Here is a 25,942-nt window from a genome sequence, read left to right as displayed (position 1 = left end):
TAGATGACAACATCATTTTATTGAAATCACATTTACAAACATCAGGGAATCGCATCAAAAACTGGAAACTACTTGGACGTTCATCAAAGTTGTGTTTCATGGCAAAGTCACAATCAATCAGCAAACAATTTAGTGTTTTAGAAAGTGGTGCAGACTGATATGTTGTCTAAAATACAATGTATAAAACATTATGAATTAACCATGATCAAAATGTGTATCAAAATATGTTACATCAATACATTGGCAATATGTATATAAAATATGGGGAGGCAAAGTATGTCTGTAGAGATAGAGATTAAGGAAAGGAGAACAGAAAAAACTGAAGGAGTGATGGAACAAAAGAAGTAGGCTAGAGAAGGAGGTAGGAATCAAAGGAAAGAAGGAAAGGACCTAGGACAAAAGAGTTAAGGGAAGGCCGAAGGGATTATACAAAAAGATGCAAGGAAGTAGATGTCAGGAAAACAGGGTGAAGACAATGGAAGGAGGAATCATGAGCAAGAGGAAAAGACAGGGAGCAGAGACTAAAGGAAAGAAGGTACAATTAAAGGAAAGGATTCAGAGACAGCCCTGTAAATGAAGGAAAGTGAAGGAAATGGCAAGTCAGGGAAGAAGGACGCATCAGTGGCAGGAAGACATAAGAGATGATAGTTGATTCTTGCAAAAACAAAAGGACAGTTGACTTGGAGGGAGCATGTCTTTGCAAAGTCATGCCTAAAAAACATTTATACTGCCAGAGGAAGCTTAGGTCATTCGATGTTCATTTCAAAATGTGTTTAATGTCTGTTATGTGGAACTACTGCAGCCTGTGGAGGCTGGGAATAGCGGCAAAACTGAGAAGAAGAGGATAAATAATGTATCCTGAAGAGCCGGGAGGCTGGCCACAATGACAGTGAGGACATTAGAAGGCATTTATGTTTGTTTTGTCTTTTAATCAGTGTTGGATGAAAAGGATGTGAGCAATGAAAGTTCCATGATTTTATGGATGAATAAATAGAACCTTGAAAGGAGAGTTGGCCTTTGGCATCGGGTGATCTGTCTTGTTGCTCTCTGTGGCAAAGAAAGAGAGAGAAAATTAATGGAGAGAAAATAAATACATTAAAACCGGACAAGGAGAAATAAATCCAAACTACAGTCCCATTTACTCCAGCTCAGCAGATCCTCTTCAAACAGTGAACGTCAGTCTGCTGGGTGGTGGCAGCTTCGTCACCACCGGAGGTCACTGCTATCTTTCCCAGACACGTGTTAGTTTAATGCCATACCGCCCCAAGCCCTCCACTTTGCCGTTTCCCGTAATCACTGAATTATCAGCAGCTCCTCACCCCTCTTGTCCTTCCTATCTGTCTTCCCCTTTTCCTTTCAATCTGCCACATTCAAATCCCTGCTCGCCTGGACGAGTCTCTCCCTGCACATCCTCTCACTGACTTTCCCTCTTCAGAATTTTTACAGCAAGTCTTATCTCCCTTCTTCCTCCTCTGCGCTGAACTTCATTTAACCTAATTTAATTTAACCAATCTTCTACAGGTTGCCACTGGACAGAAATGCATTTGAATCCATCTTGTACTGTAAAGATTAGAAAGACTATATGCCAATAATTTGCAATGAAACTGGCAGTTTCTGGCAAACTGTGCAAATCTTGGACAATAACTGTGCCATGAACAGTGTCAATTTGACAGATCATTCTTGACCTTGAAAATAGTAGATCTTAACTCAAGGCCAATTTACTAACTTGTTCTTTCAAGTGCTACATGTACTACGTATGTACTGCATAAGTACTACATGATGGCCAGAGCCACGGTTTACACAATACCTAAAAACAGCAATGGTGTCCATCAGGTGTCTACCCAAAATACTTTGGATCGGTATATATAGTTTCGCAGAGGACATTTACCATCAGTGTTACCTTCAGTGTCCGCCTGATGCCCATCTACAGAAACCCGCTGTGTGAAGACACCTGTTCTCACTCCTCATTACTTTACAAGCTAGTGACAATGAACGATTTCATTAAATACTGCATGGCTTAATTTAAAAACAATTCTTTTAATTTTGAATTACTTTTTAATTTTAAAATGATATTTGCGTTTTGATTACCATGACACAGAAGTCTTGGAAACTAAAATGTGAATGTTTCAGTTTGTTGAAGAGTCCTTTATTGAATTTAAATCCAAAAGAATTAAAAATGTCCTACATTATGTTCACATAAGTATGCACATAAACTGCTAATGTTCTCTGTCATCTTTCCTTCATGTCTCCACTGTACCACATAGTACACTGTATAATAAAGTTTTTCCATGCAGGTCAATGGTCTGTATAATAAGGCACTATAAGTTCTCTGTATGACCAGATATATTGTTGTGTATATGTCAACAGAAATTCCATAAATATTCATGTAGAAAGACTCTTTGTCCGAGGCAGGTTGAATAGTGAGCTAGTGACCCCCACACACTCATAATAACAGCCTGCCTCCCCTGTTGATGCAACTCATAGACCCACACATAAAGACACACACACACTCTGCTAGCTGTCTGCAGCTGCCTGATTAGTGAGCTGCTGTCACGGTCGAATTGTGACCGATAGCTCACTGACAAGCAGGCCATTTTACCGCTGCCCGCGTTTGTTTTGATTTCATTAAGGTACATAAACACTCAGACATTGGTGGGCGTAATTTGTCTGGCAGCTGGCCCAAAACGCTCGGCTCTCCTGGGATCAACAGGAGCAACAACCTGGAGGGAAGAAAAAGACGCTTTTATCTCAGCCAGAGGACCAATGAGGTGCCACGGTAACACTGTGATGCAGAGAGGGATAGCTTTGTCCACACCCTGACACTCGGAGCTGCAGGGCTGAACTCAGTCACACTGTGCAAGGTGACACCTTAAACAGCCAGTGGTAGAAAGTAACTAAGTACATTTACTCTAATACAATTTTGAGGTACTTGTGCTTTACCTGAGTATTTTCATTTGACTTTTTACTACTATTCCAACAATTCAACAGTTTTTCTCAACTACATTGATTTTTACAGCTTTATGATCACTTTCACAATAAGGAACACAAAATGTTGTGTAGTTATTAACAAACAAATCAGGAAGTAGTTGAATCGAGGAGTATCAGTAGTAGATAATGCTGAGTTTTTGGAGAACAGACTTGGAGATACTATATATAAATGAATTAATTTATTAGTTTATCTATCTGTGAATATACTAGACATACTGACCACTTTCCTCATGAGTCATTCCCACAAAGCAGTTAAACTTTCCTCCACCTCGGGTAACTACAACATTAAAATCATGCTTACATATAAATGCATCAGAAATAATGATTTAACAAAATAAAAATATTACTGACATGGGCCATTCTTTATACAGAAAACCTTTACTTCTGACTTTAAGTACATTTTGGTGCCAACAGTAAATACTTAAATTTTGAATTGTAATGTTGTAATTGTAACCTTTTAAGTTGATATGGCGAACTTGTTAGCAAACAACTGCTTATTTACACATCCAGCAGATATGGAGCAACATGATCATTCATTTGGAGTCGTGTTTGTGTCACCCGATGAATGTAAGTCCAAAATTCCCTCTCTTTTAGCTCTGTTGTTGGTCTCCACCACCTCCTGAGGGAAACATCTGTCTCTTTAGCTGCTAAACACTCCACTGTGTTCACCAGCTGCTCTCTGACTGTGTCTGTCTGCTGTTTGCTGCTGAGCAGGCAGAGTACAGTGGGGTTTTTACAGCTTTTTCTCTAAAAACAACAGCCTGTTGCGGCAAAAAACGACTCTGAGAGCGGTGAGACGAACCAACGCAGTAAAGTTGTGTATAATAAAGAGAGGAGAAAATCCTGAATTTAAAAGCCAAACCAGGGACGGAGCTGCAAATTAAAATTAAAAGCTTTGATTTTGGGTAATTGATAAGTAACTTTGTTGCAGTGATTTGAAACTTCTGTTCTACTGACAAAATAAATACAAATTCAAAAACAGAAAAGTGGACATGTCACTAGAATTTGAATTAATCAATAATGTCAAGTCTGTTTCTTAGTCATTGTTTCTAAAGTAAAGCAGGACACATGACCAACCTCAGATGCCACTAATTAGTTTATCACCATGTTCAATATGTACAGGAACCTTTTCAAATTGGCTGATTGAAACATAAATGAGTTTTCTAAAGCAGCAGGTTTCCTCTGAGCACCAGCTGGAGGCGGAGTTATGCCAGCTGGTGCACCTATTCTGAATCAGGTTAATTGGTTGATTGGCTCAGAACAGGTGGTGCATGCACTGCATGCACACTACTTTCTGCTAGACTACACCACTGGGATCAACACAGTTTTCTGATACAGAAGAAAACTGGCCAACCTGCCACCTTTTATTGTATTGTGTCTTGGCTTAAGTTTAAACTTTGATTATATAAAGATTATTGCCTGCAATGTTGCTAGTTAGTTAGTGTTAAACTGTGGTTACGATGTGTAGCTATGACTTGTTTGTTGAGGAAAGGATACCGTTTTGATCATTATTAAATGAGAAAACATTGTAAAATTAGAACTTCACAGTAGGAAACACAGGTACATAAACACAATCATGTATTTGATTGCAGGTCGGCTACTGATACATGACATGCAGTGGGAAAAAAGGACTTTGAAATAAGCCTAAAGCAAAATTTCAAGTGAAAAATGTGATTTAAAAAGAGGGATATTTATGAAATAATGTCATTTGAGACACACACCTGGCTGTGACCCACCTCAGAGGCCCAGGCAAACCCTCAGCTCCTCCAGCGTCAGGCCTCGGTCTCCGTCCCTGTCACAGTACTGCGCAAACTTCTTGGCGCACCGTCGGGGCTTCAGCCTCCGTCGCAGGAACTGACGAAGGGGTCGAGCCTCGAGTTCGCTTAGCACCCCACTGGAGTCCTCGTCCAGCTGACTGAAGTGCCACCGCAGCACCACCTCTGGCCTGGAGGACTCTGCAGCCTCCAGAGCAGCAGTAGAGGCAACGTCCAGAGTCGAGGAGGAAGGTGTGGCAGAGGTTGGAGCGTTGAAAGATGGAAAGGGAGAACTGGAGGGAGGTGTGTTCGAGGCCCTGGTGGAAAGAGACGGGACAAAACCCATGAGGTGATACCAGTTTAAAAATTGAATGCATGAATCCAAGCTGATCACACAGTCCGCTGCCTCTGAAGGAAAAAACTACAAACTTTTTGAGCCACCATTCAAGACTGGAGGGGGTGAGTGACTTACTGAATAAAGAGATCTTGGCTGGCGAATCACTTTAATTAAATGTGACAAGGTGTTTTAAACAGTTTTGTGGGTTTATGATTTACAATAAAAATTATAAAGTTTAGAAAGTTCAAGCTCAGAGAACCTGAGGAAGTGAAGTGAAATCATTTTTAATGAGTAACTTAAAACCCTCTGAAAACCTTGCTTCTGGTGTCCAAGAGCGATTTTTACTTCTAATTTATCCGTAGTGATGTACGTGTGTACTCCAGGGTGTGTCAGTACACTATGGTATCACCTTTTGGTGTTGTTACAATTGCAACAAAGCACACTTGTGACCACACCCATCAGTGATGTAGTGTGATCACAGATGAAACTGACTTTCAAACAGAAACACTGAATTTCAGTCAGGTGTAAATTGTTCATTATGTAACTTTGATGTTTGCTCTCATTTAAAATGTTCAAGTTTTTGGTTTAGATGTATTGTACAGTTTCAACTCCCTTCTTAAAACACACAAGCTTTATTAAACCATCAAAACTAAAACTTTCTTCACACATGTACAAAACAAAAAAGTTTTAGTACTCCAGTAGTGTTAGCTTTTGTAATGAAAGTCTTCATAAACTGAGAGGGTTGTATCAAAATCAATAAAAACCTAAACATCCGGATTTCAAGTCAGCAGTTTAAGGGAGATTATTGTTTACGCCGCAGCAGGTGTCACTGACGGGACGAGCAGCTGGCATCTTCAGACACCTGTAATCAGATTTCTGTGGCTCTTGACAAAGTGTTCCTGAGTTTTCGCACCTCGACCAAATATAACCCGCCACTTCTATTCACAGTATTCCTGCAGAATTCGATAAATATCAAATTTCACCAGGACATGGCAGCCTGCTGAAAAACAAAATCACCAGATGGCTCCTGGGTTCCTTATCACTTAAACAACAAGCAAAAACCACAGCTTCAATTTTCTGTTTCAGAGAAGATCAGCAAGAAGAGGGTGGAGGATGAGACACAGATTGGTGAAAATGAGAAGAGGGACCAAAAAGAGGGATGTCAATGAACTGAGTGAAACAGATGGAGCGAATGAGGTAAGTACTGAAAGAATGAAGCATTGATTGGCAAAGAGAAACACAGAACAGGGAAATAGATGGAGTTGGTCTGTTCTTCCAACAGTTTCCACCAGTTAATCAGGTCCATGTCGTTCACTGAAGTGTGAAATAGGTTTTCATTTGGCATTCTGAGCAGCATCTCAGCACTGCAACATATCAGAGGAAAGCTATGCATCCACTGAAGTCCAACATGTGGCAGGTTACACATCCAAGAAAGAAGATTAGTATAATTTGGCTCCTGCATTTTAGCCCGTGGAGTGTTTGACCACCAGTGATGCTGCGGAGTAAAGTTTAGATGAGCCTTATGTTTGTACAGTATGTCATGTTTCACGAGCATGTACATAAGTACAGGGCTGACACGATACACGATATTGGTGGCAGTAATGTGCTATAAAATGAACAAGGTGACAATAATAGAGGAGAAGAGGATGACGTCAAAGATGCAGATTCTAAAAATTCTAAACAATGACTTTGGAAATGTTTTATGAGGTAGAAAATACATTTAACATGTTTCCCAGGCCTTAGACATGAATACAATTACGTTTAGTGAGAAATATTAAATATTCACCAAAACATGTTTACTCTTTACTACTCTTTACTACCTTTATTGCAGAGCTTTCCTCAACAAGTCAGGTATATCCCCTGATCTGCTTACGTTAATCAAAGTGTGATCAGAAACTGAGTATAACAAAGTTCACACATTTCGGCTAATTTCTTTCCATATCTACTTATTTTTTTATTATGTTTATGTATTTTTTTTGTCATGTAAAGCCAAACTAGATTTTTATTTTCAAATTGCACATGTCAAAGGTCACCCACAGGAGATCATTAATCACTACTACATTGAGCACTACACCTGCTGTGATGTACAGTAGACTTACTGGTAGGGACTCAGACTTCCAGCATGCTCTGCTTCCAGCTGCAGAGCTCTAACCAGACTCTGCAGGAACTGCTTCTTACGAGCTCCGGGACACCCTGGGGGAACAGAAGAAGACTGTCACTCTAGACGACAGAGACTTCTGTGGCCACTCCACATGACAACAGTCTACCCTGCCGAAGTGCTCTTGAGTGAGATGATTGCATGTTTGCTGCTCGGTTTCTATCACCTCCCTCAGGAGTGGGGACAAACAACAAACTCCCTGTTTTACAAATTAGAAATGAATTAAACAGGATGAGGCGTTAACATTCCTGTAAACTGCCTCAGATGATTTTCTGTGCTGACAAGGAAACATTTCTGAAACATTTTACAGAATTCTTGCAATTTTAGTGATAGAAATGTTCAATCATACAACTGTTTTTCTGAGCATGTAACAGAAACTCTCATATTTACCTGGCAGAGGTTTTCCCCTGTACTTCCTGTCTGTTGGTGCCTCCTCTGCCCCAGTGCAGGCTGGGATGCGATTCCTGCAAAGTGACAGAAAGAGCGACTAAACTGTCAATTAATCAACAGTACACCTTTTCTTTTACAAATATCCCAGCTTTTAAAGCGCCAGTATTCAAATTTAAAAACCAGGTGAGGAAATACTGTATCATACCTTGTATTGCGTTATACTGAAAGGTGCTTCTAATTGTTTACCACCCCATTTATAACAACGGAGGTAGAGTAAATATTAGAAGCACCTCAACAGCAAACTACAGCCTCCAAAATAACCATAAAGTTAAATGAACACCTCTTTAAAACAGAAACATTCTAACCTTCATGGAGGTATGATTATCACAGGTCTAGACTGTGTTAGGTTTAGCTAGCCGTACCTAATCATCAACTTCTCCTGTGGGCACCCATAGGTGGAGAAATGCATCTGATTTCTAGATGTGTATTTCTGAAAACGGCAAATAGACAAAATTCTAATTTTGTGTTTATCTGTCATGAGGCAAAATAAATGTATCATTTAATTGGTCAAAATTGAATTTCTTTCCCTGGTAAATAGCATGATGAAATTAAATGCTTTCTAATTAAATACAACCAGAGATAGCGTATATGCTGCTTGTCAGTAGGAAGAATAAAAAAAAAAAACATTATTAGGCCTCAGGGAGTTTTCCTCACACCAGTGAACCAAAGAAAACCATCACATGAAAACATCACTTTCCTCTCAGGAGTTTGTGAGCAGCAGAGCATCAGCAACACTGATAAAACCTCTCGAGAACAGAACCGTCCAACCACAGTTTATTCTGATTTGTTCTGTGCGTTTCCTTTAAGGGAAACCCACCAAGGGAACAGAGACAGTAATTGGTGTAAAATTGGATGATCAAGTTGAAATGCACGTGTGTCAGTGCATAGTTATATCTGTGCCTACAGTATATAAACCAGTCGTATCCAGTGAGGAGAGGAGAGGGGAATAAAGAAAAAGAAGGAAAGAGAAAATGTAAAGGAAAAGGAGAGGGAAAAAGTGTGTTTACAAATCAATTGAGAACTATAGAACTAACTGACTGACTGACTGACTGATTACCTTGCAGAGGTGCCTGGGCGGGGCCTGCCGCTCTCTACCCGGACACACCAACAGTAACCTGTAGCAGTGTGACACTGCACGGGGCTGTAGCGGCCATCTGCAGTGCATTCTGGGATGAAACGCTCTTCCTGCCTGGCTGAACGCATCTGAGAGAGCAGCGACGCTCGCTCACGCTCACACGTCCGAGGACTGTCTGTACACACACACACACACACACACACACACACACACACACAATGTTACTACAGTATATTTGTGAGGAATTTTACTGACAATACACTTACTCTTTATTTAAAATCTTTATCCTAACCTAAATCTAATTCAGCTTTTGATAGTTTTGTCCCTTTAACTAATCCTCAGGAGGATTTTTCTCATTTTTCTTTATTGTTGAGGTCATAGTTAAAGGTGGTGTTGCACTGGACTGCATTGTATTGAGTGGTGTTTTCTAGTTTTTTGTCCTCCCTGTTTACATACCTGAGGGGGGCAGAATATAAAAATAACACTGAATAGAATGTAGTTCAGTACAACAACACCACTATGACCTCAGTACAAAAACATGTACAGGTACAATGTCAGCAAAAACTGAACATTATGAGCATCGTAATGAGAGATGTAGACGTTATGGCAGAGCTGTTGTATTGGATTACATTAGACTGTACAAGTGTACCTTAAAACGTGGACACTGAGTGTATAAGCATAGCAACTCATTTACAAACTGGCCAATACTGTCACACACTCACATATAGAAATAATGCTACAATAACAACAACCGTGTATTTACACATTTTTAAATGTATATGTATGTAAGATTGTTTTCCAAAATGTAAATGTTTGACTGCTATTTAAGTTTTACTTCATGTTCACTTTGTGTAACAGTGAAGAAAATCTGGTGGCATTTGAAGACATATATGAATGTTTTGAAAAATGATTTTCTAGTCATCATATTATATTTGTAGACCTTATGAATTAGTCCATCCCCTCACACTTGTTAACAGAAGCAGCAGGCACACTGACTCTTACCGGTGGGACGTCTGCCCGAGCGGTTTCCGTTCATCAGGATGGTCACCCAGAACGGAGGAGCTGTCAGCTCTGGACAAGAGAATCTTACTGTCAAAAAGTCTTTAATGTGAGCCGTAATGTGATGTTTTACACGTTCTGCTGAGGGGAGCTGCAGATTCTCTGTAGGTTCATCACTACGAGCGACCCCTTTCACATTGTCATATTGTTTTCATTTTGTCATTTGATACATTGTTATGATAAAAATATCAATTTTAGCTGCTTTAAGATCCCCTCGGAAATTTAAAGGAGAAAAAAAACAGACATTAAGAGGCAGCAAAATGTGCAGTACATTTCGAGTAGGGAATTGGCTTGGCAAGTATTTGCTTTGGCTGTTGAGTTTGTCTACTCAGCAAGTCTGTCTGACAGGAGACAAACCTTAACCTACTGTTCTTTATTCTGTTTTAATAAATCAGTGAATGCAGAAGTACAACCTGGAGTATTTGATCAATAGTACTAAGTGTCTGGAATAGCTTGGATAAACCTCATCGGTATATTGGTAAGTGGACAAAAAACTTAGTTATATTCACTGCTGGTACGGTATGGTGATTTTTACATGTGAGTCATGGTAACTGTTTTATGCCTATTATGTGTACATCACAGGATCCTTATTGGAGACGGTTCGGTTTGTCACCTGAAGGTTTTCTGGGGTCCAGTGTAGGCCCAGGTTCACCAACTTCATCTGGAACATAAGAAAAGAGAGTGAAAGTACCACGAATGAGGGAGGAAATAGTCGTGACGGAGGGGGAAAACGTGTGAAGAATCAGAGAACAGAGGAAAGATTGGACAGAGAGGGGGACATTTTTGGAGTCTTGACATGTGGAGTGGTTTGTGAATGTTCAAGTTCCTGCAGGTGTGTCTGGCAGAGAAACAACCAGTGTCATGCCAGGAAAAGCCAGAAAAAACTAAAAATGACAAACATACGGAGCAAATTTTTCTGTGAATGTATAGCACATATATTCAAGTAGAGAATATGAAGAATAAAAGTATTGTCATAATGAATGCAGGGAGCAATGCTGCCTTTGTGAATTTGGAGTAAAACGTCTTTCTCACCTTTGATTGGAGCTGAATCTGCATCAGTGGTCTGAGCCAACCTGGTGATGTGATCTGTTTGGGATAATATATTGAAACAGAGCACCTCAGTGTGGAAAATACACAAAATTCCATGCAGATTTAATCCAAGCAACAGAATTGTGGCCTCAAATATTTGTCCAAGATCTTCCTGAACAGCAGCAGGGCAAATTAAAGGGAAAAAATGTGTGGAAAAACATTACAAATGCAGATGCTTCCATACAGGGCATGAGGGCCCCCTGAATGGTTTGATGAGTATAAAAATCATACGCTATGGCCTTCAGTTACCAGATCTATACCCAACTAGCCTATTAAAGATTTTGGAGCTAGGTGTAAGGCAGCACTCTCCACAGGAAGAATGGTGTTTATCCCTCCAGTAAAGTTCCACAGACACTTAGAGAATCTATGACAATGGTAGTTTTTCCTTTAATTTGTCACCCATTTTAATAACTCTGGAAAAAAAAGTATATCTGACCAGTGCAGTTGGGGATCAGATGGAGGACTGAGGTACCGCTGACAGGTTTGCCGTCGGGTGTGGAGCACCAGCAGTATCCGGTCTGATTGTGGCACTGCACTGGCAGGAAGTGACCATCCAGATGGCAGTCTGGCACAAAGATGGCAGAAGCTGGGCTAACATGACCACCGCTGTTGTGGGTGCTGGCCTCCAGGGCCAGAGCCCGGGCCAGCTGGCATTTGGACTGATTTGAATCTAAAACAAAAGGGAATTCAAGACATTAGTATCCACATGAGCTCCCACTGATGGGGAGTGTGGAAAGTGTGAATGCTGTTGACTGTAAACATACAGTCATTCTGCTGAACTCGCCACAGTAAGAAGCAGTCATTGTTCTTTCTTAGTAGAGTAGTTCAATTGACTGACTCAGTTTAACCAGAAGAAGATCATAATATAATGAAATGGGGGGAAACTCATGAATCAAAATTAAGTATTTCCATTTAAAGAGCAACTATACACAAAATCTTATATGTAGGAAAAGCTGCATTGACCTCTGTGGGTTGAAAGTTTCAAGTCTGTCGGATTTCTGACCACACTGGTGTGGTCTTTTGTATCAGCAGTGATGTAGCGCTGCACTACGGTGCATTGTGAAGTGCAAGGTGTGCACAGAGCATGTTGCAACCACTAGATGTCTATGCAAGCAAACCTTTATGTCTGGGTGTAGTTACTCTTTAAATCTCGTGTTGTTATTATGGGCCGGATCACTATGGAAATAAGTTACAGCAGTTTTATTTACAGCTTTGTTGTGTTTCACCCTACTAAAACAGTGTCCTTATACTGTATATTGTGTCTATTTTTGCATGCATGATACAGTATATACAGTATATTGTTATATGCTTAAAAAAAAAGGATAACTCAAGTAATACAACAACATTGCCTTCAGGGAACTGCAGTCAGTCAACATATGAGCAACATAGGAAACATAATCAACAGGTGGTGGTGATGTAGCTGTAAATGTGTGTACCTGAGCAGTGTGTTCGTGGAGCGAGGCGGAGCTGTGTGTTGATGCACTGTGCCCGCTGGAAGGCACACAGCGATTTATACAACCTGCCGTTGCTACCGCACACAGCTCTGTGGCGCCCCCTCTGGCAGTCCAGGACACAACCGCGAGGCCACATGTTCTCTGCGATCAGAAAAGGCTACAAAAACACACAAAAATATATTTTGGAATAACTCCATTAAAACCTCTAATCAGCCAATGGAAACACCATTGTATGTGTGCCATTGTATAGAGCAAACTCTACATGGCGTCCATGTTTCCTCCCTCCTGTACTACTCTTCCACCCACCACAACAGACAGAAGTGTATCAGTCAAAACGTGCGACTGTTTTCTGACAGCTGAGTGTGGCTGTGCACTAATAAAACTGTCCAAAACACTGCAGGTGGAAAGAAGAGATACAGTAATAGGCATTTTATAGCCTCTGCATGGCTGGCTGGCTGTGAAGAATAAATGGGCTGCTAGTGTGTCAGGCTGGAAAAACTGGAATGAGGGAGAGAGGAAGAGAACAAGGAAAGAGGCAGAATGAAAGAGGGTGAGAAAGCGAGTGTCACAACAGTCAACACATCTGAAACATGAAAACATTTCAGGATGGCTAAGCACAGTGAGTGCACTAATTGAGGTGAGGATGGCAGCATCTTCCGTGTGGAGAGATGCCATGTCTCCATCTCTGTCTGTGCTGTCAGGAACTGTGAGAGGAGGAGAGGAGGAGGAGGAGGAGGAGGAGGGTGAATGGCTTTGTGCCTGACAGGAAGACTTCTACACAGGCACAGGGACGTTTTTTCAAGCTAAATAGGAGCTTTTGCACAAATGTAAAATGAGTCACTGACAGCAAAATATTTTGAAATAATATGAAAACCTCTAACCAGCCAATGGAAACCAAAGGTTTATGTACCCTCATACTTAGCCAACCGCTTTTTATATTGTACGCTGTATTTCCTCTTTTATGAGCTGACGAATTTAATAATATTTTAAGATTCAGTAAATTGCTTCCAACACAAAGTCTAACATCGCCATAAGTGAGGAAGAATAGAGTTCAGCGGACTACTAGTCTCTACCAGCCTCTACACTGCATTTTATTGGATATCACCACTACTAAATAAACTGTGTAGAAACACACATTCAGCTATGGAGGCTCAGAAAGGCCAGGGAGGAAAATATTTTGCTTACAAAAAAACCCTTTTGCTTCTGTCTGGCCAGAAGCAACAATGAGACCTTCGGCCCAAATCCTTCAAATTATATTAACTCACCAAAACTCACCTAAAGAGCTTAAATTTAGCGTAAAAGATTGATCAAACTACTCCTCATTTATCAAAATACTCCTCATGACCTGTATTATATCCAGTATCATTTAATCTGTAACTGTGTAAGAAATCTTCCACAAAGTCAAACTCTACAATGGTGACTAAGTTTCCACCATGCATTCCTCTTTGATTGTTAATGCACAAATCAAATGTTCCTTCTGACTTGCGTCTCCTCTTAAAAAATGTTCTCCCTGTCCCTTCCAGGTCCTTCATGATCAGGACTCTCCGTCCTTGGGTTAATCATTCAGGGTGGGTCCCATCCATCAGCAGCTAGCTCATTTGTGCCGCCAGGCGTTCATGGAGTGCAGTTGGTTTCTTCAGCCAGTAGGTGTGGATCCTGTCAGGGCCTGGTGCTGTCCAGCTCTGCATACCTGGCACTCTTTCTTGGATGTCTGCCACTGTAATGGTGACTGGATCCTGTTCTGGGAGATTGCTGTGGTCTATTCTTAGATCCACTAGCCACTGAGCATTGGTGTTATGTGATGCCTCCTTCTCCCATATGTTCTTCCACTACTGTTCAGTCTCAGCCTGGGTGGCTCTGTTCTTGTGTGTGTGTATATATGCACACATATACATATATATTTAGAATGCTATACAGGTGTTTAAAATGCTGCACGCCTTGAGAGTAATTAACAAATAAGTTGTGCCTGAAGCATTTAAAGGCAGAATAAGTAGGATTTTCCTAAAAAAACATACAGACTCATACAAAAATAATCCCTCTCAATCATCTCTTATAACCCACTAAAAGTGTGTGGCGGTGTCTGTATCTGCAGAGACGCTGCCCTCTGCCTGTATTTTCTTAGTTTCTTATTAGTTTGCTGTGTTCGGGATGTTTCTGGCCGTCAACCTTTGGGCAGTGGTGTGTGGCCTCCAGCCAATAACAGCGCGCAGAGTGTGAGGTCGGGACTCGTGATGTAGAGAGCAGCTTACATCGCTGTCTCCGTCCCTCTCCTCTGTCTTCGGGCTGTCATGGATGTATCTCCAGCGCTGGCACAGCGCTACAACGAAGTGTGGAGATAGGTCAGGGTAAGCAAGACTCTCTCGCTCTGAGCTGGGGAGGAGGGGCCGACTTATTCTGCCTTTAAAGGAGAGGAGAGAGAGGAACAAAGAAGAGGAGAGGAGAAGAAATAAGGAGAAGAGAGGAGAGGTGGGGAGAGGAAACAAGAAGAGTAGAGGAGAGAAGAGGAGAAGAAACAAAGAAAAAGAGGAAAGAAGGAGAGCAGAGGAGAACAAACATGGAGAGTAGAAGCGAGTCTGGTGAGCATGATGATCTAAATTACTCCCACATGCTCCTCCAGGTGCCTGACAACACACTCTCAGCTCAGGATCACACTGCCACACAGACCTACTGAAAACCCCCGAAACATGCAAGGTAGCACACATTCAGCGCACAAACACACACACACACACACACTCACTCTTCATCAGTGCCTCTTTGTCCATCCGCCACACACACACACACACACACACTATCCGAGCGCTGAGACACGCGTGTGTGTCTAACAGTGCTGATGAATCCTGTGCTGGGCAGGGGAACTCTGAACTACAAAAGACTTTCTTAAAAACCGGCAGCATGTGGATATTTCTTTTGGGTTTTTGTTTGTTTTATTTGTACTTTGTCATTATTGGTTGGAAAATAGACTGCATTAATAATGCAGCAATGTACATAGCCTTTTTTTGTATACTGCCATTATTATGGAAGGCATGATGATCAATTTCATCATAATTTGTTATTTGCTAGATGATATAAATGCAGGAAAGAACATTTATACATACAACTCAACTATATGCTCAACTGTAGGGTATTTTGATTTAACTTTATGACCATACTGATGAGATTTCCTTTTGATGATTCCCAACCAACAAGAGGTTATTTTACTGATACATTTTCAACACAACATCAATAAAGAGAAGTTTAAAATTAAATCTGCCTGACACTTTCTCTTAACCTCAAATGCTTTCTGGCACTGCTTGCCTTCCTCTCTGAAACTATAAAACCAAACCTGTCACAAATCTGGAAAAAAAACAACCATTTGAAAGTGAAAGTATGCCTTTTTGGAAAGATGATGTGAAATAAAGGAGGTGATGGAAGGAGGAGGAGAAAGATTAGGGGAGGGAAACAGAAACAGCTCATGAAAAGTATAGCTTTACTAAAGTCTGGAAAGTGCAGCCAGTCCAAGCAAAGCACAAAATAATTTCTGCCCAAACCCTCCCTGAACCACATGGGTGCAGCTCCAACTCAACAAACAGCTGACACAGTTAAGAATTTTCAGACTACTAAAAATGTAAGTTTCCACTTGTCAAGGCATCAGCATGAACATGAAAACCTGTCACGTGACCTTTCAGGCTACATAAAGGTTAAAAAACAAGTGAAAGGAAATTAAATGATCAGTTGTGTCCCGTTGAGTTTAGGCATAAATGTTAAACGGTAATGGAGAGAAAGTGAAAAAACAAGTAGAGAAGGTGGAAAGGAAGGGGAAAAGAAGAAGAAGGAAGTTATGAAGGAGAGAATAGAGGGAGAAGTTGAAAGAGGAAATGAGGGGAGGAATGGAAGAAGGGATGGAGGTGAGAAATAAAGGAATAGTTGAATTAAGTTTGGAAACAAGTATGGAAAAAAGGAGAGATGGAGGAATACAGAATGGAGGGAAGTAATGGGGACTCAGAGGTGGAGGAAAGCAAGAGAGGAAGCAATGGTGGATGGAGCCGAGGGGAAAATAGAAGAATAGATGAAGAAATTATGAATTCAGGGAGAAATAGACTCTTAAAAATATGAGAAGGAGCCATGGAACTGAAAATGGTGGGAGGCATGGAAGGAGGAAGAGAAGAAAGAAGGGAGACCATGAAAAAGAGGAATATGAAAGGAATTGAAGAAGGATCGGGGAAGAATGGAGGGATGATTAAAGAAGTAAAAAAGGAATGAGTGGGAGCAGCATTAAAATTGAGGGAGAAATCAAAGAACAGAGAAAGGAAAATACGAAAGAAGGGAGGAACAGATGGAGAAATGTAAAATAGAAGGAGGAAGATGAATTCGGGGAGAAAGGATGCTAAAAAAGGAGGAGGGGAGATGAAGAAAGGTAGGTGGAGAAATACAGAGATAGAGGAAGGACAATAGGAGTGAAGGGAAGAATGAAGGGAGGAATGGAGGAACAGATGTATGAAAGGAGGTATTGAACAAATTTAAGGACAAATTTCAAGGGAAATTGAAATTAAAGGAATTAAGAAAGATGTGCAGAGAGAATGGAGAAAGGAATGAAAGTCTGGGTGGAATGAATGAAAAGGAAGACTAGAGGGAGGTTAGAGGGAATAGAGGAATGGGGGGATGAAGGGAGGAGTGGGGGCCAGGAGCCCAGGTGCAAAGTGTTGGACTGGATTTCCTGTCTGTCAGGTAGAACTACAGCAACTACAATATTCTCTGTGTTAAAACAATTCCCACCAGTGTTTTTGGGCCTATAAACCTTCAGCCATGCCATGACTGTGTGTGCATGTGTGTGTGTGTGTGTGTGTGTGTGTGTGTGTGAGCGTGTGTGAGAGAGAGAGTGAGAGAGGAGACGGGAAGTGAGCGAGCAGCAGAGACCGCGAGAACAAGCCACCACTGTCTCCTCGTGCCTCACATTCCAGATACCGCTACCGGCTGCTTTAGGAAAACATAAAAACTCATCTCCAGAGCTTTGAGAAACACGATGTTTGGCCTGGAAAAGGGTCGCTGATGCTGCTGAGAGGCCTGTTGACACCCAGCGGCAGGATTTAACGTCTGAACAAACTGCCTGTGCTGTCGTACGGGAGCTCACTGAGGAGTGAATCGCTCGCTTGTGAACGCAGCTCTCTCTCTGCCATTAATCTGACCAGCAGCACATGTTAAACTGATCATTAACACACACACACACACACACGGAGGGATGATGATGACATGTTTAACATCTCAGTGGATTCAGAGGTGTGTGTGTGTGTACAAACATCACTTTCACACACCCTTCAGCACTGAGGACATATGCTGCGATTGGAGACAGACACACAAACACACATTTACTCTCCTGGTGAAGAATCAGACTATAATATTCCTGCAGGTATACAGAGTGGGTCTGTGCAGCTCACTTTATATGCATCTGAAAACGGAGCAGACCAGTAGTTTTGTATGTTTTAGCCCATTAACCACAAATTCCCTGCACTTTACATTAACTGCTGACCATTTCCAAAGCTTACGCTCAGTTTTCAAATTGATTTCCGACCCTTAAAAAAGCCACTGGGTCCAGTTCATGCAAGTACCGTAAGAAAGTCAACTTGCAGAGACTTGAAACTTAGTTGAGATGTGACAGTGAGTGAATATCATGGTTTTTTGTCAAATTTACCTCCTTGCAAGCCTTTGTTCCACGTGTTTTTTTAAATGGTGTTTCTGAAAACTAAAATTGTCCCTCAGATTTCCAAATGAACATGAACCCATCACTGTACTAGATTGTAAAGTATGAGCACCTCATCATTTTAGCAAAGAAAAAAATGATTACTTAGATAGTGCCAGTAGAGAGACAACGGGAAATAAGGAAGAGAGAGATGCAACAAAGGTCCCCAGCCGGACTCACCCCAGGGATGTCGCGGGTCATGGTCACCCCTAAGCCACAGGGCCACCCCAAACTTTTTGTTGTTATCATTCAACAACTACAACTATAGCTCCTATCAGGCTTGGACAGCGTGCCAGTGGCTCACTCAGGGGATAGGTTGTTGTCAAATGCTGTCAAAGTTTTGGATATTTTACTGTCCCAGTGCAGTGGTGGATACCATTTAGCATAGAATATAGACAGAAACTTTACAAAAAGGGAATGTTTTGAAAAACACTTCTTTGTTGGTGCTTTCAGGTGCTAGAGGGAAAGCTGCATCTGATCTGTGTTGTCAGAATGGTCTCATGCTTTTAAACTGTTGAGTGCACAGATGACTCAGCTGATGATCAGTTCTCCATTTATTGTTGGTGGGGGAGGATGGCGATTTTAACCATTAATGACTGAGTGGGATGATGATGGCTGGTTTTATGTTCTGTTGTTATGCATTGTTTTATGTGAGCTTGTTTGGGGTTTTTTAAGCATTTCTTGTTAAATATTCGCACTATGTTGTATGTATTTATTATGTTTTATGTTCAAGTCTTTGTTCTATGTTTCACCTGGCTGCGAGACAAATTTCCCCATGGAGAAAGGTTAAGTTGAAGCTGAGAATATAAAACCCAAAAGAAAAGCAATGAGCAAAATTGAAGGTAAAGAAATATGATTCGTTATTTCTTGCTTTGTTATTTTTATTTAGTTTGGTAGCTGACTCTCAAAAAGTGTCAAAAGGCCAAAAACCAAAACTCACTTAGCCAATAAAATGGACTGTCCTCACTAAAACAGCTGACACCAAAGGTTGATTGTTCAAATGCCTTGTTTACCTGACAAGGACCTCTCGTGGCTGTGCATATTCAGCAAAGCAAAGTCAGAAGAAGTGTGATGATGATCAAAAGCTGTTAGAGAGGATGTCAGAAGCATGTGGAAGAGCGCCGTTTGCCTCCTGTTTCCTACCAACAGTAGGAACCAACATCTGTTTTGTTCAGCCATGACCATGATCTTTCTCTAACCATAACCAGGTTGTTAATGTGCTGAAACCTTTACCATAGTGGTGGCAGATCAAAAAACAGTCATATGAATGTTTTTGTAACAGTCTGCGTTTTGGAAGGCCCAAGCAAACAATGTGGTCGGACGAGGGGCTCCAGATCACAAAACACTAATTGCTTTGGGAGGCAATTACAAATGACCTGTTTTGTCATTTTGTTTGGAGGACTTGCAGAATAAAATTGTTCTCCACAATACCGCAAAAGTTGCAGCAAACTTCACTCTCAAGTCTCAAGTTGTCAGAGCTTCCCAGATGCACTTAAATGCACCATTAAGGAACATTTTCCCAAAAAGTCCTGCTCTCAACTGCACGAAGACACAAAATTAAAGTAGCAGGATGGTTAATCTGACGGATTACCGATGGTAAGTGACTTCAAAGCTTGACATTTCTGTCTCACTGAAATGAAAAGAGACTGATGGCTGCTTGGAAGCTATAAAAACACAATTATTCATCTAGAAGCCTATAATAAGCTTTGGAAAATGATTTACAGTGATGTAAGGTTAAAGCGTGCGACACCACCTTAATCCTTTTTTTCTGTAGGGAACACTGTATATCTGTGGTCTTAAACAGTGAAATTACATTTATTGCTATATTTCCACCTGGCATAATAATAATCCATAATATTCACAGATTTCTGCTCTTATACTGTACATCTGATATCCATTAGGTATTTTTTATTAACCTATGTTACTGCTGCGATATTCTATTGGAGTTTAGTGTCTCTGACTTTAGTGACCTTACAGTATTTTATATTTTATCATATTTCCACATGTACCCACAGTGCAGCTGTGCTATTTGTATAGCATACTGTTTAAATATATTATAGGATTACTGTGGCTCTTTTTCATGAGAGTTTCACTTTCTCACACACACACCTGTCTGTTTCCCCTGAGTAGCAGGTTAAATATTTGCCTGGCAGCAATGTGTGTGTGTTTATGGTTTGGTCTTGCTGGCTGGTGTTACCCTGTGTCGTCCTCCAGGGAGCTCTCTCACTCACTCACTCACTCACACACACACTCACACACTCACTCACTCACTCACACACACACACACACACACACACACCAGGGACAACTTCTACATCAAAAATGAAGATTAATATCTTCATCCTGAAAATCAATATTGTCTTTTACGTTGCCAGAATAACCAAAATACCACCAAGCGGTTCTGGGTTTTGTGTTTTACTGAGTTGTCAAGTCTGTTCAGTTTGACTGAACCAGTTACAGGCCAAAGTTGATCAAACCTGGCAATTTGGAGCCACTGTGGTGCAGTCGTTAGTGGCCATGGTCCCTGAACAGTAAGCCAATTTCATTTTTAAAAATGAGGGATTGTTTTTGTTATGCAGACTGGGTGAAAGTGAAAGGTGTAGGCTAGCGCTGAGAAGTATTCTCTTTACCTCGTTCCTCTGGAGGGTTTAAGCTGTTAGAGAAGGATCTCGGTGTAAAGAAGCTGACTTTGGATTGCTTTGTTTCCACTCAGTGTGAATCATTCGGCTTGATGCTGGACTTTATGAAGCAGTCCTGGGGAAAACTTTATCTTGTTCTTTTACTCAGCTTGGTTTACATACAGTCGACCTGTAACTGTTATGTTTTCAGCTTTAGATGTGCAGTTAAAGATCCACAGCTTCAACAGATCCTAGCTTTAAAAATAGCTTTAAAAAAGGTTAATCCAAAATACAGCACATATATTCCCACTAAGAGTAGAATGAGTCAAAATAAATCGTACAGTAGCCTGTGTCAGTGGCAAATAAATCTTAATAAAATTAAATAACGTCAGCATAAGGTGAGCTAAAGGCTCAAAATATATAAAAGAACTGTTTCTATCGATCAGGTTTTAAAAGTTGTTCTAACACAATTAAGCCCATGCACTTTGGGATTTTCCTCTAAGCACAGCATTTAGCTAATTACAAGCCAATAACCTTTACAGCCACTGGCCTTTTGTATTGTAAGAAATATTATATATATAATTTATATATATAAACTGGGGATTTTTGCCTCAGTTATAAATGTAGATCAACTACACTGGTATAGTGTGAGTTTCAGTATACTAAACTTGTATTAGTGAGCATAAACCGCAAACGCACCATGTCTCTGACCAGGCTGCACAGACTTTAGACAAACTGCATCTTCCCGAAGAGCAGTGCAGACATGAGCTCCACTTAAGTTTCAGACTCATTTGTTTAGTAAATAGGCTACTTAAGTGAGTAAGTGAGTAAGTTAGAGTTCAGGTCTTACCGCTGTTCTGTCGGTCTGAACCGACTCCGAGAGCAGGAAGACGAGCAGCGCGCGGCAGGTGAAGGTGAGCGCGAGCATCATTCCTGCTACAGCGGCCCAGAGGAGCGGCCGCGCGCCCCTGGCTCCGTGTCGTTCCGAGGTTTCAAAGCGCCGCAGTGCGCGCGGAGCAGCCGCGGCCAGTCTGCAGTTGTTGGTGATGATGAGGAAGGGTCTGAACCAAGACCGGGTCAAGTCACGACTTCGACGTAACTTCTGCGGATGTCACCGAGCGGCTCATGTTATTTTTTTAGTGGTCTCGAGCTTCTCCAAGCACACCAGCCCGCCTAAAGTCGGAGTATCGGTGCTGCATGCGCAGATCAGACCCTCTCCTCTTCAGGAGGCACTGCCCATTTCCGTTCGTCGTGCCTAAAACCAGTCCATAAGATCCATAAGGTCCAAACAAAACCAACAGGTCTACCGTTCGCAGTGGTCCATCTCAGCGAACATCATTTTATTTCCCCTTGTTTAAAATAACTTTGTGTCTTCTGCACGCTCTGAAACAGAGGTAGCCTACAAAAGCAGCACATTTCTGTACTCTATAGTAAACTAACTTTGACAGATGGTACATCACAAGTTGCCTACAGAGCGAATGAACTACATGTACCATTATTTCCTCAAGCTCACAAAATCTCTAAAGTTCGAGCATAAAGCAAATGATCTTAATTCACTATTTATACCAGAAAATCTTAGTTATGTTGCCCACTCGGCTGAAAGTGTTGGACCATGACCATGTATAATCATTTTAAATCTGACAGATTTGTATTGTATATTAACTGGACCTTATGTTTTTACTTTTTTTTTTAATAATTAAATAAAAACTAACTAAATATACCTACAGTTCTGCTCTACACACACTCTTCTCAGTGTAGACTACTCCATTTCTCATCGCCCATGTTTCTTAGTTTCTTCGAACCCAATTTAGTCTCAATGTTTCAATTAAATTAATTCCCCAGTTAAGATAAAATCACTCTTCTGTCAATTCATAGGGAAGGATCTTTTCAATTTCCAAATTTCAGAACTGTTTTCTGTAATATTTCATTTCATAAACAACCTGTTATGGTAGGACGGCACTTCACAGGTCACATCAAACCTTCTAGCTATATTACCATGAGGCCATTTGAGATGACATTAAAACCAGGTCCACAGTTTGTGTGTGTTTCAGTGATTCTGTGGACTGTTGCTTTCCCTTTTACATTTAAACTGAATATGAAAGTGAACCCAAACGTTTGATGGGATTATTGTTTTTTGTTTTGCCTGTGTGTCTCAATCATGTAGACCTCTCATTGACAGCAGATCTCAGATCTCAACACACACAGAAGAAAAAAAGACATCAAAACAAGCAGAGGTATTTTGTAAGGAAACTTTTATGTGTGCTTTGTGAAACTCACTTATCATTAGAGACAGAAGGCGTTGCAGTTTCCAGTACAGCAGATAAGGTTTGATATTAAAGAGTACAAAAAAAGGAAAATCACAATTCCAGAGTTAATTTCTCTCCAATCTTGCAGGGAACAAAAGAGAAAGAAAAAAAAAAGAAACACAAGCTTTTGGTCCTAGTCTTTTCTGCTCAGTTCCTTCCCTGTCTGTCCCTCCCTGTCTCCCCCTCCTCTCCCTCTAACAGCCAACACACACTGGAGAAATGTTATCCTCGGTTTAATTTAGACAGGAAACTTTCTCAGAAAGGGCCTGATTGATGCCCATAACTTTCCCCAGAACTCAAATATTGAACACATTATGATTGCATAGCTTTTTGTTGTTGTTTTTTTTTTTAACATAACAATCTCCTTTTTTAATATTTTTTTATTTGCACATAATGGAATGTTTACACAAAATCCCTCCCTCCCCAATTTCCCCTCCCTCCTTCCTTGCAGTACATTTTCTTTCCCTTTTCTTCGGAGACAAATGAGGGGATGGAGGGATGGGGGAGAGAAGGGGGAGGAAGTGGGAGCGTGAGGTAGGGAGAAAGTAAGAGAGAGAGAGAGAGGGGGACAGGGCTGTAGCCACCAATAGGCACGTTTATTTTATTTTATTACTCAAACCATTTTTCCAAAAGTCACATGGGGATCTCTCCACAGCGTGTTACCACGGTAACGCTAAAAATGCAGGAAGTGCGAGAACCTTCATTCAGCCAATCAAATGCATCCATGACATGACGTGTATATATTTCTGTATGTGTGTGTGTGCGCGCGCGATTCTGGTATATAAAACTGGACTAACTTTGACTACTGCAGTCTAACCTATCATACAAATGTATAGTTTTTGTATTTAAATAAGCACCTGATGCCCAACCCAGGAGGAGAATAGTTTCACAGAAGCAAATATTTGTGGATAACTATGGTGTTTGCCTGTCATGGGATTTATACAGGAGAAGGCCTTTAGGTACACGAGCCTCAACTTCATGGCGACCAACTTTTTCCATTAGTATTTTCCACTGCTAAAAGAAAAACCCCCTGAAAAGACGTCTGGAAGCTCAAACCTATCCACTGGTGAAACTGCTCTCTCTGTGTCACTGTCATTGGCTTATACATTTCTGTGTTTTGTCATTTTATTTTATTTTTTTAATAAATGTCACTCTACTTTGCCCTACTGGAAAACCTGCTATTGATTATTCTCAACAACTGGGACTGTGTGTGTCATTCTTTGCACTGAAAAAATAAGTATGTACAGCGCTGAGCCCCGCCCTCCCACCTGCACTGACCACCGTCCCCACCCCACCTGCTCCAGAAAATAAACAAATAAAGAAATAAACAAAGACACGAGGAGGAAAAGAGCTGAGGTTAGACAGGCCACCTTATCCATCAACATGGGAATTATGGGTAAATATGTAATTTTATCTCTGGTTGGTCAGCACCCCCCTCCCACCCTCCTGACCCCGCAGTAAATATCTCTCTAGGATCTAATACACAAACCTCGCCAGTCGTCACATCAAACCCCACACCGTCCTGCCCCCCACCTTGTGCCCTGAACCCCCCTGGCAAGAAGAAAAAAATTATAATAAAATAAACAAAAATTAGCATAATCAGATTAGCTTGTGTCCCCCCCAGTCCTAACCCCTGTCCCTCCCCTGTTTGACCCCACAAAGGCAGAGAGGGTGAAGCTAAGGACCCACACTACAGAGCAACCGTCCCCCTGTCCCACAGCTGCCCCTGGATATGCCTGTTCATATAAACCTTCGAGACAAATTGACCTTGATTACTCTCGATCTGTTTATGACATAACGGAGCTGGAAAACATTCGGCAGAGGCCAAACCTAACTACAGTTAAATCAACAAGCTCCGAGTCTTAAAAAGGTCTGATGATTTCTAACCTGGCACGCTCAGGGGCACCTCATAACCACCACTCAAATTCTTCCAAATGCTTGATTTCCTGGCATCTCCTCTGCACACAGAAAAACTCTCTACCTCCCTCCCCCCCCCTTCCTCCTCTCCCTCCTTTGTCTATCCAGCCCTCCTCTTCCTCTTGCCTCCTCTACAGGTCGCTCTCTCCGTACAGGGCGGTGGAGAAGGACATGTAGTCAAGGGCTCCGGGGACGCCGTCAGGCCCTGTGTAGGGCGCCATGCGGGCGATGCAGTACTCCGCCTGGTCAGGGGGGAGCTCCCTTCTCAGCTCCTCGGCCGTGATGAAGTTCTGATGTAAACAGAGAGGGTCTAAAAGTGAGTGATGTCCAAAATGTACAAAAATACACGTGCTGAGAATAATTTTTACAGGACCAATTTACTGATATGCATTAAATACATTAAATACTGTAGTGTGTATAAAATAAGGTGCTGTGCATGACTAATGAAATCTCAGCTCCAAAGAATCTATATAAAAAAATCATGGCGGCAACATGAGGAAGGAAGGAGAAAAATAAGGAATAAAAAAAAAATAGTCTTGAGTCAGAAATCTTACAAATGTTAAAAATAACTTTGCTAATCTCTGATGATTTTTTTTTACAAAAAATAACCAAAAAATGAGACACAGACTTAGTGCACAAACTCTGTGACACAAATACTCCCACAGGTGCAGCTCTACTCCCTCTACACATTTCCTCGCCAAGTCATATATATATATATATATATATATATATATATATATATATATATATATAAAAAAATCAAATATTTCACTACTTTTATGATAAAAAAAACTTCTGTTTTGGAACTTTTCTGGTTCTGTGATATTGTTTTCTTGATGGCATTGCAATTTCACAAAAGGGGCCCAACATTTTCCTCAAATTATTAATTTGAGAATTAAAGTTAATTGTATGTGTTGTTCAATTATGTTTAACTACTGAAATTTACTGCAGGTTGAAAAATAAAATCCAAAAATACATTTTATTTTAAATATTAATCTAATTACAGAACACCATACAGAATTCT

At 41.0% G+C, this 25,942-nt stretch overlaps 2 protein-coding genes and 1 long non-coding RNA gene across 16 annotated transcripts in view; 1 reads left to right on the top strand and 2 right to left on the bottom strand.

Annotated features, from left to right (window-relative positions):
• Positions 1-22,815, bottom strand: LOC122879387 (SPARC-related modular calcium-binding protein 1-like). 2 transcript variants are annotated; one of them, XM_044203429.1, is made up of 11 exons: positions 21,546-22,815; positions 12,347-12,521; positions 11,347-11,580; positions 10,854-10,907; positions 10,435-10,482; positions 9,765-9,833; positions 8,745-8,937; positions 7,628-7,701; positions 7,179-7,272; positions 4,710-5,059; positions 1-1,047 (listed from the first exon to the last, which is right to left on the bottom strand). In XM_044203429.1, exons 1-10 carry the CDS (start codon positions 21,624-21,626, stop codon positions 4,726-4,728), a joined length of 1,356 nt encoding a protein of 451 aa, XP_044059364.1. In that variant the 5' UTR covers positions 21,627-22,815; the 3' UTR covers positions 1-1,047; positions 4,710-4,725. The 2 variants fall into 2 exon arrangements, with proteins under 2 accessions (XP_044059364.1, XP_044059365.1); XM_044203430.1 differs by having other exon boundaries at positions 4,725-5,059.
• On the top strand, positions 5,050-10,829 carry LOC122879389. Of its 2 annotated transcripts, XR_006378700.1 has the most exons (6): positions 5,050-5,201; positions 6,166-6,276; positions 8,752-8,935; positions 9,740-9,870; positions 10,217-10,299; positions 10,404-10,829. It is a non-coding gene; the product is annotated as an uncharacterized LOC122879389 (long non-coding RNA). The 2 variants fall into 2 exon arrangements; XR_006378699.1 differs by having other exon boundaries at positions 9,740-10,299.
• A 115-nt stretch (positions 22,816-22,930) lies between the features above and the next one.
• The window catches only part of actn4 (actinin, alpha 4), a 63,229-nt gene continuing 60,217 nt past the window's right edge, over positions 22,931-25,942 (bottom strand). For all 12 annotated transcript variants that reach the window (XM_044203414.1, XM_044203422.1, XM_044203415.1 and 9 more), the window contains one exon: positions 22,931-25,208. In XM_044203414.1, coding sequence (XP_044059349.1) covers positions 25,050-25,208 — 159 coding nt within the window. In that variant the 3' untranslated portion in view covers positions 22,931-25,049. The remainder of the gene's footprint in view (positions 25,209-25,942) is intronic.

This window comes from Siniperca chuatsi, linkage group LG7 (genome assembly GCF_020085105.1).
Source record: "Siniperca chuatsi isolate FFG_IHB_CAS linkage group LG7, ASM2008510v1, whole genome shotgun sequence".
In the NCBI taxonomy this organism is placed as follows: Eukaryota; Metazoa; Chordata; class Actinopteri; order Centrarchiformes; family Sinipercidae; genus Siniperca; species Siniperca chuatsi.
Note: the sequence above shows the minus strand (reverse complement) of the source record. Positions and strands in the feature narration are given on the sequence as shown.

Bases quoted from the DNA above. Each gene is read 5' to 3' on its own strand.
- LOC122879387 (XM_044203429.1), bottom strand. From the start codon at position 21,626: ATGATGCTCGCGCTCACCTTCACCTGCCGCGCGCTGCTCGTCTTCCTG. The intron at 12,522-21,545 runs GTAAGACCTGAA...GTGTTTTTGTAG, and splicing joins TTCAGACCGACAGAACAGCG to CCTTTTCTGATCGCAGAGAA. The intron at 10,908-11,346 runs GTCAGATATACT...TATCCCAAACAG, and splicing joins TCTGATCCCCAACTGCACTG to ATCACATCACCAGGTTGGCT.